Source organism: Prunus persica, chromosome G3, assembly GCF_000346465.2.
Source record: "Prunus persica cultivar Lovell chromosome G3, Prunus_persica_NCBIv2, whole genome shotgun sequence".
In the NCBI taxonomy this organism is placed as follows: domain Eukaryota; kingdom Viridiplantae; phylum Streptophyta; class Magnoliopsida; order Rosales; family Rosaceae; genus Prunus; species Prunus persica.
In genome coordinates this window covers 5,876,632-5,890,807 of record NC_034011.1, presented here as the reverse complement: position 1 = coordinate 5,890,807, position 14,176 = coordinate 5,876,632, and the positions used below count along the sequence as shown (strand labels likewise).

The following is a 14,176-nucleotide window of genomic DNA, read 5'->3' as shown; positions in this document are numbered from 1 at the left end:
TGTTGTTATTTTCTTTCTAATGTGTGGGGATGAAAGTGGAATATTAAGGGGGGAAAATTAAAATGGGTGGTTTCATCATAGTCGGAGGTGTCAATAAAATTGTTCCCTTACCGAAAAGGTCAAAAGTCACTATGTATGATTGAATATAGATTTAACTTTTGAAATTAAGTAGTATTTCTCTATTCAACGCTAGAAGTGAAATTTTAAATTTGAGTTTTTTTTAAAAAAAAAAAATTTAACAGTGGCTAGTCATGAGAGAGAAAATGAAGATAGACGTGTCCTTCTAATGTACAAAGTTTGAAGTAAAAATGGGTTTTACTTTAAAGAAACAATTATTCAAAGTTAAATTAACTAAATTTTGGCCAGCATTACTGAAGATGCTTTACATAAATCTTATGTTGACACATCAGATTTATAAAAAATAATAATAACAAAAGTTCTATTTGCACTCCTCTTACATAGTGCAAAATTAGAATTAGTTGTATCATATTTATTGATCATATTTTTTTTGAAAAATCCTACATAAGACTCATTTGTGCGAGATGCATTAGCTAGCAGTATATGGTATATATATGGCACGACTCCTTTACCGTTAAATAATAAAAATAGAGATTACAGAAAATTTAAAGAGACAAAAATAAGGATATGAGAACCACACTCTTTTTTATTTTCTTAACATTAATCCATTTTCACAACACTCTTAACAAAGAAGGAATATGGACGTCTTCTTTTATTAACCAAAAACCAAAACACAAAGGAACAAAAATACAATATGTTGCATCTGAAAGAAAACGAAACATAGCCATTTCCACAGCGCTAATTGCCATGACACCACGTCATCGAAACTTTTGATGCGAGTGAAGGCAAAGCTAGCATTATTGAAGAAAGCACTTCAAATCCTTGGGTTGCTTGGGTTAATGCTTGGGCTCATGTTTGCGTTGCTTGGGTTACTGTTTGGGTCGTTTGGGTTGTTCATTCCTAAAGTGCTCTTAACTGCTTCAGCTGCTCCTTGAGCCATGTTTTTCACTTGCTCACTTGTCTGCAATCAAACACACTTGTAACATACATATATATATATATACAAGAATATAGTTATATTAATCACATTCCCGGTTTGTCATTTTGCAGTTATTACGTTAATATTTTTGACAAAAATGATATTTTAGATTATTCTAATGCACAAAGAATGAGTCGAACTCGAGTGCAAAGAGACATACACATTATCTTGACCAACTGACCTAACTCACATTTACATTATGTAAATGTTTTAATATAATAAAAAGTGATGTAAATGTTTTAATATAATAAAAAGTGAATTTGGAGTTCTGAAAGATAATCACAGAGTGAAGTTGATTGGACTAGCTTTTTTCTCATTAATTAGAGTAATGAGATGATACTAATTGAATTGGCTTATATGTTTGATTAAATTCTGAGTAACTTCTTATACTATATACATTTAATAACAAAAATCATTGAAATAATAAGGAAAGGGGAGGAAGTGATTGCCTGTTGAAGGAGATTGGTGGCTTGGTCCTTGATGTCTTGGGCAGTGTGAGATGCATCGGAAGTCTTGTCCTGGGCAGACTGAGATGCATTTGATGCCTTATTCTGGACAGATTGAGATGCATTTGATGCCTTATTCTGAGCAGACTGAGATGCATTTGATGCCTTATTTTGGACAGACTGAGATGCATTTGATGCCTTATTCTGGACGGACTGAGATGCATTTGATGCCTTATTCTGAATAGATTGAGACATATCTGATGCCTGATTTAGAAACTCGTCTTTCTTTACCTGCACAAGTTAATTAAATCAGGAAAATAAAAAATAAAAAACATGGATTAACTTGATGGGATGAAAAATTGATTACAAAACACCAACCCTAATTTCATATTATTACAAAATTAATCACAGTTATAACTTGCCTGAGCTTGACCAGTCAACTCGCCTGCCTTGTGACTCAAATCCTGATTTTGGTGGCTTGCCATTTTTGTGCTTGATTTTGTTTCTTCAATCAAACTGAATCAAATTTCAAAGTAAGAATGCACAATGCAAAGCTCTTCCATTCGAAGAGTATATATAGATTCTCAAAGTCTCCTATTCTTGCCACTTCCAAGTTTCCTACCCCATTTTTTTGCGTTTAATCAGTAGCATGGATGGCATGTATTGATAGGGGACTGTTTCAAACAGGTTTGCTTAGTCAAGAAAGAGAGTCCCTTGGCATAGGCTCCGGGAGAATTAATTAAGCTTAATTACCATAAGAAATTAATGGCTTATTTTCTTGTTGGCCTTGTGCAAATTATACTAGTTGTTTGAGTCTTTTTCTGATTATATAGTAGTATTTTTCTTTCAAATGATAACTGCTCTCATATGTGTGACATATGAAACAACATATAAGGAAACACTCATGTGAAGTAGTGGAAGGAAAAGACTAATCTTTTTATTAAAAGTATTAAAAGAAAATACTTATTGAATTGAAATTAAATATTTTAATCCTATGACATCTTGGTTGTGTGTGTGTGAGAAACTCTCATATCATGTAATTTAGACTATCACTTGTACCAAAAAAAAATTATTAGTCGATGATCTTGAAATTATTAAACCCAAATTACAAGTTTCTTGCTATTTCTGTTTTTGGCTAACATTATTCTTGAAACAACCCACCTCCTCCATTAGAGAGATGGTCATTAATGTGGTACAAATAGCACCACCCTTCTCGATATTATTTAACAAGTAAATTAAACCTAGTTCCTAAATAATCTCATGGACCACTAGTATTTTTTTTATTTTATACAAGCGATATTGGGAGAAGAATGAATTGAACTTAAGACCTAAAATATAAAGATAAATATGATTTTAATCACTTGAGCTACAAACCCTTACGTACCACTAAAAATTTTATTGCAATGTTTTTTTTTTTGGTTGGAATTTTTTATTGCAATGTGATGTAAACGGTTTATTTACAAGTTTTCTAAAAATAGAGCACAGTAATAAACAATAGTGTAAACCCTCCACATCCAACACTTGCATGTCAGAGCACAAAATGACAATGTGTCAATAGCCTATTGACTAATACATATGATGCAAATCCTGTTGGAAGTTAAATCGACACAGCAAATTACCTCACCTCAGAATTTCAGAAAGCAAAGCACGTGTCATACGACGTGTCAACAACGTGGACACATGTTGACCAACCAGCCCACATGAGAATACTATATATACCATGCAGATTGCCACCGTTCCTTCTCATCAGCATATATCTCAAAGTTGGACGACGTACACAATTTTGATAAACTCTAAATCCATCGCTCTTATTCACTGTTTTAGAAGGCAAAAATGGCATCCCAGAAGCAGAGCTACAGAGCTGGTGAAGCCAAGGGCCAAGCTGAGGTATTTATCTAGTTTTCTGTTATTGTTTGTACTTTGTCACCGCGTGTTATGTTATTAAACTGTTAATAGGACTTTGTTGTTTTAAGTGAAATTTTATGTTCACTTATGTTGTTCAAATTGATTTTCTGAAACATCAAGTGTGAAAATACAAAGAGTATTTTTGTGTATGTGTAGTAGTGATTGTCGGGTATGTTATATTATCAGACGGTTAATTTGACTTTTTTTAGTGAAATTCTGCGTTCATCATGTGGTTGATAATGGTTTTTTGAAACTTCAAATACATACAAAGGGAATATTTTTGTGTATGCTTAGAAGTAGTAGTAATGCGCCAACGAGGTCTTTTCCCATTAAAAAAAGATCCTTGGCGTATAGACCGGTGGTCTTATTTTTGAACACTCATTCATGGTATGGTATGACACTTTGGTAGTATATGTGATAAACTATTGTTTTTATTATTTATAAAAATAAAAAATAATTGTGATTTTACTGTTTTACCCTTGGTCTCTCAGGAAAAGGCTGGCCAGATGATGGGCTCAGTAGGGGACACAGCCCGAGAAGGAAGGGAGAGGGCCCAAGAAGGAAGGGACAAGGCCCAAGACACAACGCAAGCAACAAGGGACAAGACATACGAGACAGGCCAAGCAGCCAAGGACAAAACCCAGGGAGCTACCTACCAAGTCAAAGACAAGGCCGTAGAGAAGGCAGAGGCTGCAAAACAGAGGGCAGAAGAAGCAGCCCGGAAGGCCAGAGAGACAGCCGAGCATGGCAAAGAGAAAACCAGTGGGGTACTGCAGCAGACTGGAGAACAGATGAAGAACATGACTCAGGGTGCTGCTGATGCTGTGAAAAGCACTTTTGGGCTGGCCAAGAATGATGAGGAGAAAGATGAAACTGGGCTTTCTGATAAGAAGGCTGGCACTGGTTAAATTTCAGGTGGTGTTGGTTTGATATATGTTTGTGGTGTTTTTATGTTGGGCATGTTTCAGAAGTCCTGTGCTTCCCTCTCGCTGAGTTGGGATTAATGTTGTATTTTTTGTTTTCCAGTTATATATATTATGTGTAATTCTCAGTCATAAATGAAATATGAAGTAGTTTATTTATTTATCTTTCTTTATGCAAATTTCATACAAGTTTAATGCCCATGTAGCTAGTACAATTTCTAAGAGAGTTACACACTCGACACCCCAAAATTATATGAATAACAAGTTCATAACGAAGTCTGGGGTTTTAGCGATTTAAGTATATGGTAAAATTGGTTCAATGATCCACTTCATCAAGCAGACTTTAATTCTTCAAACACTGAAATGCAGACAGCTACGTTTAATGCCCTATCTCGATTATATATAGCGCAATATTTTAGTTTTACTGCAATAAACAATCACGTAAACCCTGCACCTTTGGGTGAAGAGGGCATGTGGTTAACAAATAGAAACTTGTCACTTGCATGCCATCTTGTTAAATGGACTTGGCTTTTATTGAGATGAGTGATAGCATACTAAACTCATACACGTTGCACTACGTATATTAAGATTCAAATCTATGACTTTTTCGGAGAAATAATTACTCTAAAACTACTACACTAATAGGTCATTTACAATTGAGAATTCTTAAATCGGTGTTACAATTTCCATCTATTTATTTACAGTTATTAAACTATAAAATATATGATTATATATCGTTGTGGTGTTAAAAGTCTCACTTATTTAATTATTAATATTTTAACTTTAAAATATAAGATTATCGTCCATTAATATTCACTAATACTAAATCGATCACACCAAAATTTACTATTCAATCAAGTTTCAACTAGACTAGGTACATGCCAATACATATCAATGAAAATCCTCTTGGAAGTCATAAACCAAAGAGCCAAAAAGGAAAAGAATCGAAGCAGCTGTTTAAAACAAACAAATACCCCTGAACCTTAGTACAGAAGATGGCACCACGTGGCACATGACTTGTCAACGAAGCATGACACGTGTTGACCACCCAGCGCCACACTTGCGAGAAATTATAGAATAGGACTGTACCACCATGTCAGCTTGTGATACTCCCATTCAAAATTTGCCATGTGTAATTTTTTAAAATAAGTAAAGCTTTTTTTTCCAACTAGACAAAAAACCCATTATTATCTTTTGAAATAAAATTAAGAAAATAAAAAATCAGGAAAGAGACATAACCACCCACCTCGACCAATTCTCTTACCCTGCGCAACCTCCCCTTGGCCACCGCCCCTCCCTCTCTTTCTCTTCCACTCTCTCTCTCTCTCTCTCTCTCTCTCTCTCTCTCTCTCTCTCTCTCTCTCTCTCTCTCTTTGTGGCCTTCTCACGCAATTTAATAAATTAACCATAGCACAATCCTTGTTTATCACCCTTTGGTGGCTACCAAAGACCCATCTATATTTCTTCTTTTTGAAGGTCTGCTCATTTGTTGACAGATGCTATCAGATTTGAAAAAGGTTGAGGTGAGAGATGGGTGTTAATGGTAATTGAATAAAATTGGACCCATTTTCAAGGCTTATATTATCTTGCAGGTGGTATTCCATGGGTTCAAGACACCCTACAGTTTTAGAGAGACAGGTAGGAGAGGGAGGGGCGGCAGTGCTGGGTAAGGGGTTGGGTTGGGTGTGAGGTGGTTTCCGGTGTCTTCTTTGTCCTTTTCTGTCTTTTTTGATTTATTTTTTCTTTAGTTTTATTATGAATATAAAAAAGAAGTTTTAAATCCAGTTGTAAAAACTTATATTTTTTAATATAAAAAATGACACATGGCAAATTTTGAATGGGAGTATCACAAGCTGACATGGTAATACAGTCCTATTCTATAATTTCTCCACACTTGCAACCGCTCTACCTATACGCTGCACTGTTGACTGTTTCTGTTCCTTAATATATTACCACATTGCAAACTTGGAGAAGAATTCTTATCTTTCATTCATTGTTTTGGAGAGGCAAGGCAAAGAATATGAGCAGCAGAGACAGAGCTACAGAGCTGATGACGAAGCCAAGGCCCAAGCTCAGGTACCGTTCCCACACCTACCCACAAATATTAGGGTAAGCTTAGCCTTCTGGTCCTATTTGGTTCATGAGAAAGAAGGTTTGAGGTCTCATGTTTGGTAAGTTTAGGTATAGGAAATCGTTACTTTGCACATTGGAAAATAGGGAGGAAAGTGTAGCCCTCTTCCGCCTTTTGGTTTTGTTTTCCTCCTTATGGGAAAGTTTGGGAAAATGTGCCAACATTAAATACATATTTTTTATGATCATGTTGTCCCCATTAACAATTTAGAATTACAATATAGCATTAAATGCATTCTTTTTTTTTATTTGATTTCATATGGGTATAATTTGAAAATTAAACAAACTTTGTTTTACATTCTTATCCAAACTAAACATGTGAAAGGAAATAAAGTTGTATTTTTTATTTATTACTTTCCTAAGATTACCAAACATGGGAAAGAAATCTCCATTACCGATCCCTTGGAAAATGACATGGAAAGTGATTTCCCTCAAATCCGTTTTGTGAACCAAATGGGACCTCTAGGTGGTAGGCTTAATTAGTTATGAAACTATAGGTTAGGGGTTAGACCAAATATGGGAGATATTTTGGGGTAGGTTGTAGGACACTCCAGCCCTAGATCACCTGAGCATCATTTGTACACGTTTATTTATAAGTAATGAGAATAAAAAGAAATGGTGATTTTCATTCATGACTTCCTCTGCTTTAACTTACACATAAATTATTAAATATGCGGGTTCCACCTAAAAATCCTTAATGAAATTCCTTAAGGAAGTGGAATCAAATCAACTATCCACTCCTAGTTGATATGATTCCCATTCTTTGTTTATCCAATTCCATTTATCTTCATACTCATTGCTGGCAAGTAAACATATATATTTACCTTTTCCGTGAACTTATAATGCACTTATGCCTTCAATAAAAGGATCATGAGCTGCTTTGATTAGTAGTACACTTAATCTAGTTTTCAGTTTAACAGCTTTTCAATAAAATATAATCTAGAATTGACATGTTCATTAGATATCATAACACATGTTTCGCAGGAAAGTACCGGCCGGGTGATGGGCTCAGTAGAGGACAAAGCCCAAGAAGTAGGGGACTCGATCTACGACGCGATACAAAAGGCAAAGGAAGTAGTCAAGCAGAAGGCCTCAGAGGAGCCTAAAAACCCCGAGACGCAACCCACTACAGCAAGGACAAGACTAGCATGCATGGACAAGGAGGATGATGTGTATTATCAGAGAGAGAGAGAGAGAAAGAGAGAGAGAGAGAGAGAGGTTGGGTATGGGCTTGATTATAAAAGCTTGTGGCATGGTTCATTGTGGGTTTTTGAAGCCCAATAGGCGGTGGCCCAATTCGATTTTTGGTCCGGTTTGGTTTTGGACTGGATTATTTTTTTAAAATTATTTAAATTTCAACTAAAATTTAATTTTTTGGGCTTGAAAATTAACAAATGATCAAATTTCATACAAAGAGAGAAATTGGACATAGAAAAGAGAGATGTTTTGAATTTGAGCTTGGGAAAATATTAGTTATGAGATTAAAAATGTAGCGTTGGATTTAAATAATTAAACAATTCGCAATAATGAAGTAAGCTTTCGTCCTCTTAACTCTACAAGGAAAGGTCGCTAATTCGGAATCGTTTCCGTTGTAGCAAGAATTAGTAGAATCACAATTGGCATTTTCATCAGTTGGAACTTGGAAATCATTTCCGCAAGGTGGCAGAGCAATCTTCAATAATTGAATCTCTAGGAATTGGGCTCTAGAAATTTGTGAAATCTTTGGGATATGTTTGAGATTTGTTTAAAGATCCGTTGGGAGACGGAGAGATATCATCTACTTTTAACATTCTTTATATGCTAACAGGCCATACATGAACCCCCACCTCCAGCTTCAGATTTTAAGCACTAAACGATGCTTCTTGCTTCTTGTGTTATACGGCACAATGAATGTATTTGATAACTTTCCATTCCAACGAAATTCTAAACAATAATGCTACAACAATACAATCATCCGACCATGCCATGAAGAAAGAAATTGGAGTAAAATGCTTCTCTTTCTCAATTGAATGTCCATGATTTTGGCTATGCCAATCGTATTGAGTAATAACGATTTTTGTCTTCCAAAGGCAATTAAACATTGAATCCAATCTCACACTTCCATCGACCATGTTCATCCATTGAATCCGAACCCTCACTTCCACCCCCCATCATTCTTGCAGCCGTCACCACCGCACTGCACCATCACTATCAAAGTTCTATTGAGGTCTAATAGAATCTGAGAAAAGTTCTCAACTGGCCCTCTGTGGGGGAACATTTCTCGCGATTAACTTCAAGACTTAACTTCAGTTCTACATTTTAGATTTACGTTTCAATCACCAACTTCATCTCTTCCACTTTGCCCTTATAGATTGGTCTTCCGATCCATCGAATCCATTCTAGTTTCTTATACAATATTAGATTGGTTAGCCATTTGAATGGAAGCAATAAATACATAAGATAGAGCAGAGAAGAAGTTAATGATATAGGAAGAATGAAGAAGAAGAAGAAAGATTTCTAACAACATTTACAGAATATTCATACTAGTCGGAATATACTGTACCTAACAAGATTTACAAATATTCATAGAACAAGAAGTAGTTAGATCATCCAGGCCATTTGAATGAAGAAGCAGGCAGAATATATTGTACCTAACAACATTTACAAATTACTCATAGAGCAACCATCGACTACTGAACATCATGCAAGGTACAAATGAAGGCAGCAACATCACACCAGTTCCTCCCTACAAACAACAAACCACTACCCTGATGTTTCCACCCTACAACTTCTCCAATATCGCAATCTTTCTGTTTCATCATCAGCATATCCAGCAGAGGGAGAAACTTAACTCCAAAGTTGTTCCCAAGTGCGATAAGACTCTCAGCCGGCTCAACAACTATACCCATATCTGCCTTGAGGAGGCAAGGTAGGTCATCTACAACACATCCTACACAAATTGTGATGCACTCAGGTAATAGTATCGTCGGTAATAACGCCAAGTGACCTGGATACTTCAAAACTCTAGACACTTGACCTGTTGATATGCCCTCCTCATTATGCCAAAATATCTGGTTTGCAGAGCAATGCAACAGTCCCCTGCTCATCTCTACTCCACAAGTCAAAAACCAAGAATAAGAATCAATTAAATTTTGAATAGGAGAACGGTGGACACCGATTAGAATTAAAGAAGGTTACAACAACTGTATAAACAAAAAACTGAATATAAGACAGAGCTAAAGAACTTAGAAGATTAAAAGAGCAGCCTGATATAGCAAACTACCCACAAAGGAAGTTTGAAGTCTGTAATAGTATTATTAGAGTCCAGTATCATATAGAAGTATTAACAGAGTCCATAGAAGCATCTCAAACTCAACTGGGTATACTAAAAGCAAAAGGTCGATCTAGATAAGTTTCATGGGTCGTCCACCTTGTCCTTGTAGACCAGGAGTATATTTACCAGGTTTATATTGTCCATAACATCCCACTATAGCTAGTATTAAGAGCTATTTAACAGACGTTAAGAAGCATACTAAATATTTAAAACGTAGACAAAAAATTTATAGGGACACATTAGAAGATCCATCCACTAGTGAACAAGTAAAACCAATTCAAAGAGAGTTATTAGAGCACAGTCAAAGACATCTAGAAAGAGAAATAAGAGCAAAAGAATTTTTACAAAATCAGTTGGCAATAGAATTTGGAAGAGGAAGGCTTAGGTAAATTTTATGATAGAATATCTCAATCTAGAAATAAGTGAGCAAGTAGTCCCCCTACACTTCATCAGTAATCCAAAAATTAGAAAATCTAACCGTAGGATCAAGTAGTCAGCCTAGAAGAGTCAGACTTAATCCTTTTGATAATAACAAATGGAAATATTCAGAAGCAAAGAAAATTACTAGTAACAGCAGAAGATATTTATTCAAATGAAATTGAAGCACAATAATTTCTTAGAAAAGGTTTCGAAAGAACACAGAAAAATAAGAGTTGCCTGTATCAACTAGGTATATTTGAAAATAAAAATAGTCTAGTAAGTAGCATAAGCCAGCATGAAGTAAATTGTATAGATAAGGAAGTTACTCTTAATCCGTTAAGTCAGCCAGCAATAGAGCAACTTAGAAAATCACATTATAGGCAAATTCATATAGGAACCATAATGACAGGAATAGCAGGACTGACTAGGGCACATGTAGGTACCAAAGCACTTGTATGCATATATGATGATAGGTGGGATAATTACTTGCAAGCTGCCATAGCAACAGCCGAAGTAGATCTTAGTGTCAATATAGCAGTCATAGGATGCATACCAAATTATGTAATGGCAATAAAAGAATTTAGCAAATATATTAAAATTAGCATTAGGACTAAGAATTATAATATGAAAGGAGATTACAAAAATTTGAGCATTAGTTTAATGCATGTAGGAAAAGTATCAGATAAATTTAATCATAATTTTAATGTAGAATTTTCTAATTCAGTACAAACATTTGGAAGCAAGCATGTGAATATGATAGAAGCAAAGCCTGTAGATCATAGCTTTTTAGAAGGTATAAACATATAAAAGATATTAGAGACAAAGTAAACTACCTGTTTCAAAAATATTAGAGATGAAGTCTGAGGAAAAATCCAGCGAGTAGACATGAACAAATCCATTGAAGTCCTCCTTGTTGTGAAGTTTATTAATCAGTGAAATAAAGTCTGGGCTAACCGAAACATTTTCACGAGAAGTCTTATGCATACGCCTTCGGTCAATACCAACCAACTTCTGGGACTCTTCAACATTTCGATATAAAATTTCTCTTAATTGTGAAAGGCTATCAAAAACTTCTCCCACTTTTACATTGTCAAAGCGCACCACCGACACAATAGGAGTTAAGCTTTTCACCAAGTTTTGATAGTTTGGTTCCAGCTCCACTAGAAGACCTGAATCATATGAAGGGCTACAATTTTGCTTAAATGAAATTACACTAGCCAACTGACAAATCAAATAGACATCAGATCATTTAGGAGGCTTTGGTAGAATAGGAACTACAGCTCGGACAGATGCATGCACAGATTCATGGGAAAAGAAAGATACTGCATCTTTTAGGCTAGTTCTATAGCGATTATCAAGTATTTGAAGCTGGACCTCGGACAAATTCTGACATGATTGATCAAGAAGGAATTCAGTTTGCACAACCAACTCCTTAAACTCAGCAGAAGCATAAAAATCAAACCAGTTTCGATGAACGCAACCAAAAAACTTGAACCAACCTCGGTCAAACCAGTCTTGGTATAGGTGATTTCCTTCAATCTTGCCTCGGATCCAATTCATAAAATGCTGACCTATAACGTGGTAAAGTCTCAACCAAGCTGCCACAGTAGCAATGGTGTAGGCAATAGTTTGATCGTCAGAAGATCCTACTACAGACAACTCAGCTTGCATTAAAAGTTCTTCCGTGAATATAGAAACTGCTTCAGGTAGATCTTCCTCATTAAGCTTAGCAATTAACTGCTTCACACAACATAGGAAGAAGGTTAAGCATTTTGAACAGCTACATGCAGTAATTAAAGGGTCCATATACATCAATAATAACAGCCAGTCCCCAAACAAGATTAATTAATATATACACCTAAACCCTTTCAACTCCCCAAAGAACATTAATAACCAAGGGGTCCACACATACCCTTTAAATTCCCCATACATCATTAGTACTGCAACAACATGTGAATTGAGACTCCTCAATCCCATGGCTGCTTCCTCCTCTCTATTAGAACTCTACTTCTGATGTTTTTATCTCACATTATCATGGATTCAGTTACTTGTTTTGTTAATTGAGCACATGAATTATGGCATCATATCATACGGCATGGATAAAAAAGAATTCACTATGATTACAAAACACCATCAGAGAATAATATAACCAATTTCTGCACACAGGTCAGTAACATGAAAATTTGAAAAACAAAAAATCCATGTAATAAACTTCCAAAATCCTTCAGTACAGATTTCTTGCATTAGAAAAGCCACTTCAATTATGGTGTTGCCCTTTTAAGAATCTAAATAAAGATAAAGAGCACTCTTTCCTATATCTATACGTATCTTTTTGGTCTCTCTCTCTCTCTCTCTCTCTCTCTCTCTCTCTCTCTCTCTCTCGCTCTCTTCAAAAATACAGTCAGAGAGACTCAACATACGTAGAGTTGATGTGAAGATAGCAATATATTCCCCTGCTCAGAGCAGGTGCACTGCCGTTTCAATAAACTCTACTTTAAATTACTATGACTCAAATTATTCTCTTACCTCTGTTTCCAATGTAAGCTTTGCTTCCCCAATAAGTTGAGCCTCCAGCTGAAGAAGAAGGTGTGCATCGTAGCCATCACAATTTTCTCTCAGGATTGAAAACCTAAACATCTAAATCATTAAATCCACACAAATATTTAAAAAAACAAGTTAAAAACAGATAAAATTAGAAGAAGAAACTCACGATTCAAGTATGGTTTGCATGATATGAAATTCCAGAGCTCTGTAGAGGTTATAGGTCTCCAATGGCAAGCTTCCAGAATACATTTTCAAAGAAAAAGGAGAGTAGATAGCAGAGAGGAAGTAGAACTCACTGTCTCTCACCAATTTGTGAATTGCATTTGCGTTCGCAATTTGTTCTGCCAGCTCGAACTGCCTGGCTCGGGACCAAAAATGATGATCTCCGCTCTCAAGGCTGGGCATAGTCAATATTCTTTCCAGACGATATAGACAAAGACGCGCCTCGCTCCTAGATGCAACGTTTCAAATACGCACAGCCGCGCGGGTTCCTTAAAATTCTCGAAAATAATCGAGTATAGCCGCTCGGCTATACTATATACATATATACAGAGACCAGCCCATCGCATATGCGACACGTGTCATATGAGTATAGCAATGCGGCTACCTTTAAAAACGAGTATAGCCGCCCGGCTATACTATTTTTTAAAAAACAATTAAAAAAACTGAGTGTAGCCGTCCGGCTGTACCATTTGTTTTTAATACATATTATTGAGAATAATATGTGAGAATTATGTGTATAATGGTTAATTAATATATATTTAATTAATCAAAAGTTTGGCTTTGGGCCTTAGGGCTCCTAGGCTCTGCTATTTAATTTAAACTCGATTAGTTAATTAATTAACTAATTATTTGAATTATTTTTAAAATTCAAATATCATATAATGTTTTTGTCTGATTGAGTTTGTCTTGTAAATTCGCAAAAAACATTCATATTATCTTATATAGCTACATAGATAAACACACAAATTTCGCTAGAAACAATGAGGAAACAATTGATTATAGCCGTGCAGTTATACCATTTTTTAAATATATATTATTTTTATTCAATAATATGTGAGAATTATGTGTATAATACGTGAATTTCGTGTCTTATTGAAATTTTTGTAAAAAAAAATACGTGTATTAAACATAAGAAATACATGCATACGTGTATAATACATTATTAAACGTGAAAGTGCTAAAATCTTTATACAAGTAATAACTCTAGAAAAGTACAATAGATACTCGAGTAATTGCCTAATAGTAATGGATAAGGCTCTTGGGCTATGGAGAAATTTAATTAAAACACCAAAATGATTTCACAAAAGACGTAATAAATAGAAATTAATTATTTTGTGGACTTTTTCTTTATTTTTTATATATTAAATAATAATTAAAGTAATTCAAAAAGGCTAACATATTACTTAATTATAGTAATTAAAAAAAGGCTAACATA

At 35.1% G+C, this 14,176-nt stretch overlaps 3 protein-coding genes across 3 annotated transcripts; 1 reads left to right on the top strand and 2 right to left on the bottom strand.

The window, feature by feature from the left end:
• LOC18781846 (late embryogenesis abundant protein Dc3) lies at positions 666-2,031 on the bottom strand. The gene is made up of 3 exons (XM_020559836.1): positions 1,926-2,031; positions 1,507-1,794; positions 666-1,039 (listed from the first exon to the last, which is right to left on the bottom strand). Exons 1-3 carry the CDS (start codon positions 1,986-1,988, stop codon positions 893-895), a joined length of 498 nt encoding a protein of 165 aa, XP_020415425.1. The 5' UTR covers positions 1,989-2,031; the 3' UTR covers positions 666-892.
• LOC18784088 (late embryogenesis abundant protein 2) lies at positions 3,253-4,491 on the top strand. The gene is made up of 2 exons (XM_020559837.1): positions 3,253-3,390; positions 3,900-4,491. The coding sequence occupies exons 1-2, from the start codon at positions 3,337-3,339 to the stop codon at positions 4,314-4,316; spliced, it is 471 nt and encodes a 156-aa protein (XP_020415426.1). The 5' UTR covers positions 3,253-3,336; the 3' UTR covers positions 4,317-4,491.
• LOC18783344 (bifunctional TH2 protein, mitochondrial) lies at positions 8,955-13,149 on the bottom strand. Its single transcript, XM_020560429.1, has 5 exons — positions 12,905-13,149; positions 12,721-12,823; positions 11,694-11,931; positions 11,028-11,363; positions 8,955-9,549 (listed from the first exon to the last, which is right to left on the bottom strand). Exons 1-5 carry the CDS (start codon positions 13,141-13,143, stop codon positions 9,131-9,133), a joined length of 1,335 nt encoding a protein of 444 aa, XP_020416018.1. The 5' UTR covers positions 13,144-13,149; the 3' UTR covers positions 8,955-9,130.

What these genes read in the sequence shown, in the direction of transcription:
- LOC18781846 (XM_020559836.1), bottom strand. Translation starts at nt 1,988, where the DNA reads ATGGCAAGCCACCAAAATCAGGATTTGAGTCACAAGGCAGGCGAGTTG. An exon ending in AGTTGACTGGTCAAGCTCAG is followed by an intron (nt 1,795 to 1,925) that starts GCAAGTTATAAC and finishes TAACTTGTGCAG; the next exon opens with GTAAAGAAAGACGAGTTTCT. An exon ending in CCACCAATCTCCTTCAACAG is followed by an intron (nt 1,040 to 1,506) that starts GCAATCACTTCC and finishes GTTTGATTGCAG; the next exon opens with ACAAGTGAGCAAGTGAAAAA.
- LOC18784088 (XM_020559837.1), top strand. Translation starts at nt 3,337, where the DNA reads ATGGCATCCCAGAAGCAGAGCTACAGAGCTGGTGAAGCCAAGGGCCAA. An exon ending in AAGCCAAGGGCCAAGCTGAG is followed by an intron (nt 3,391 to 3,899) that starts GTATTTATCTAG and finishes TTGGTCTCTCAG; the next exon opens with GAAAAGGCTGGCCAGATGAT.
- LOC18783344 (XM_020560429.1), bottom strand. Translation starts at nt 13,143, where the DNA reads ATGCCCAGCCTTGAGAGCGGAGATCATCATTTTTGGTCCCGAGCCAGG. An exon ending in ATGCAAACCATACTTGAATC is followed by an intron (nt 12,824 to 12,904) that starts GTGAGTTTCTTC and finishes TTAGATGTTTAG; the next exon opens with GTTTTCAATCCTGAGAGAAA. An exon ending in AGCTTACATTGGAAACAGAG is followed by an intron (nt 11,932 to 12,720) that starts GTAAGAGAATAA and finishes TGTGTGAAGCAG; the next exon opens with TTAATTGCTAAGCTTAATGA.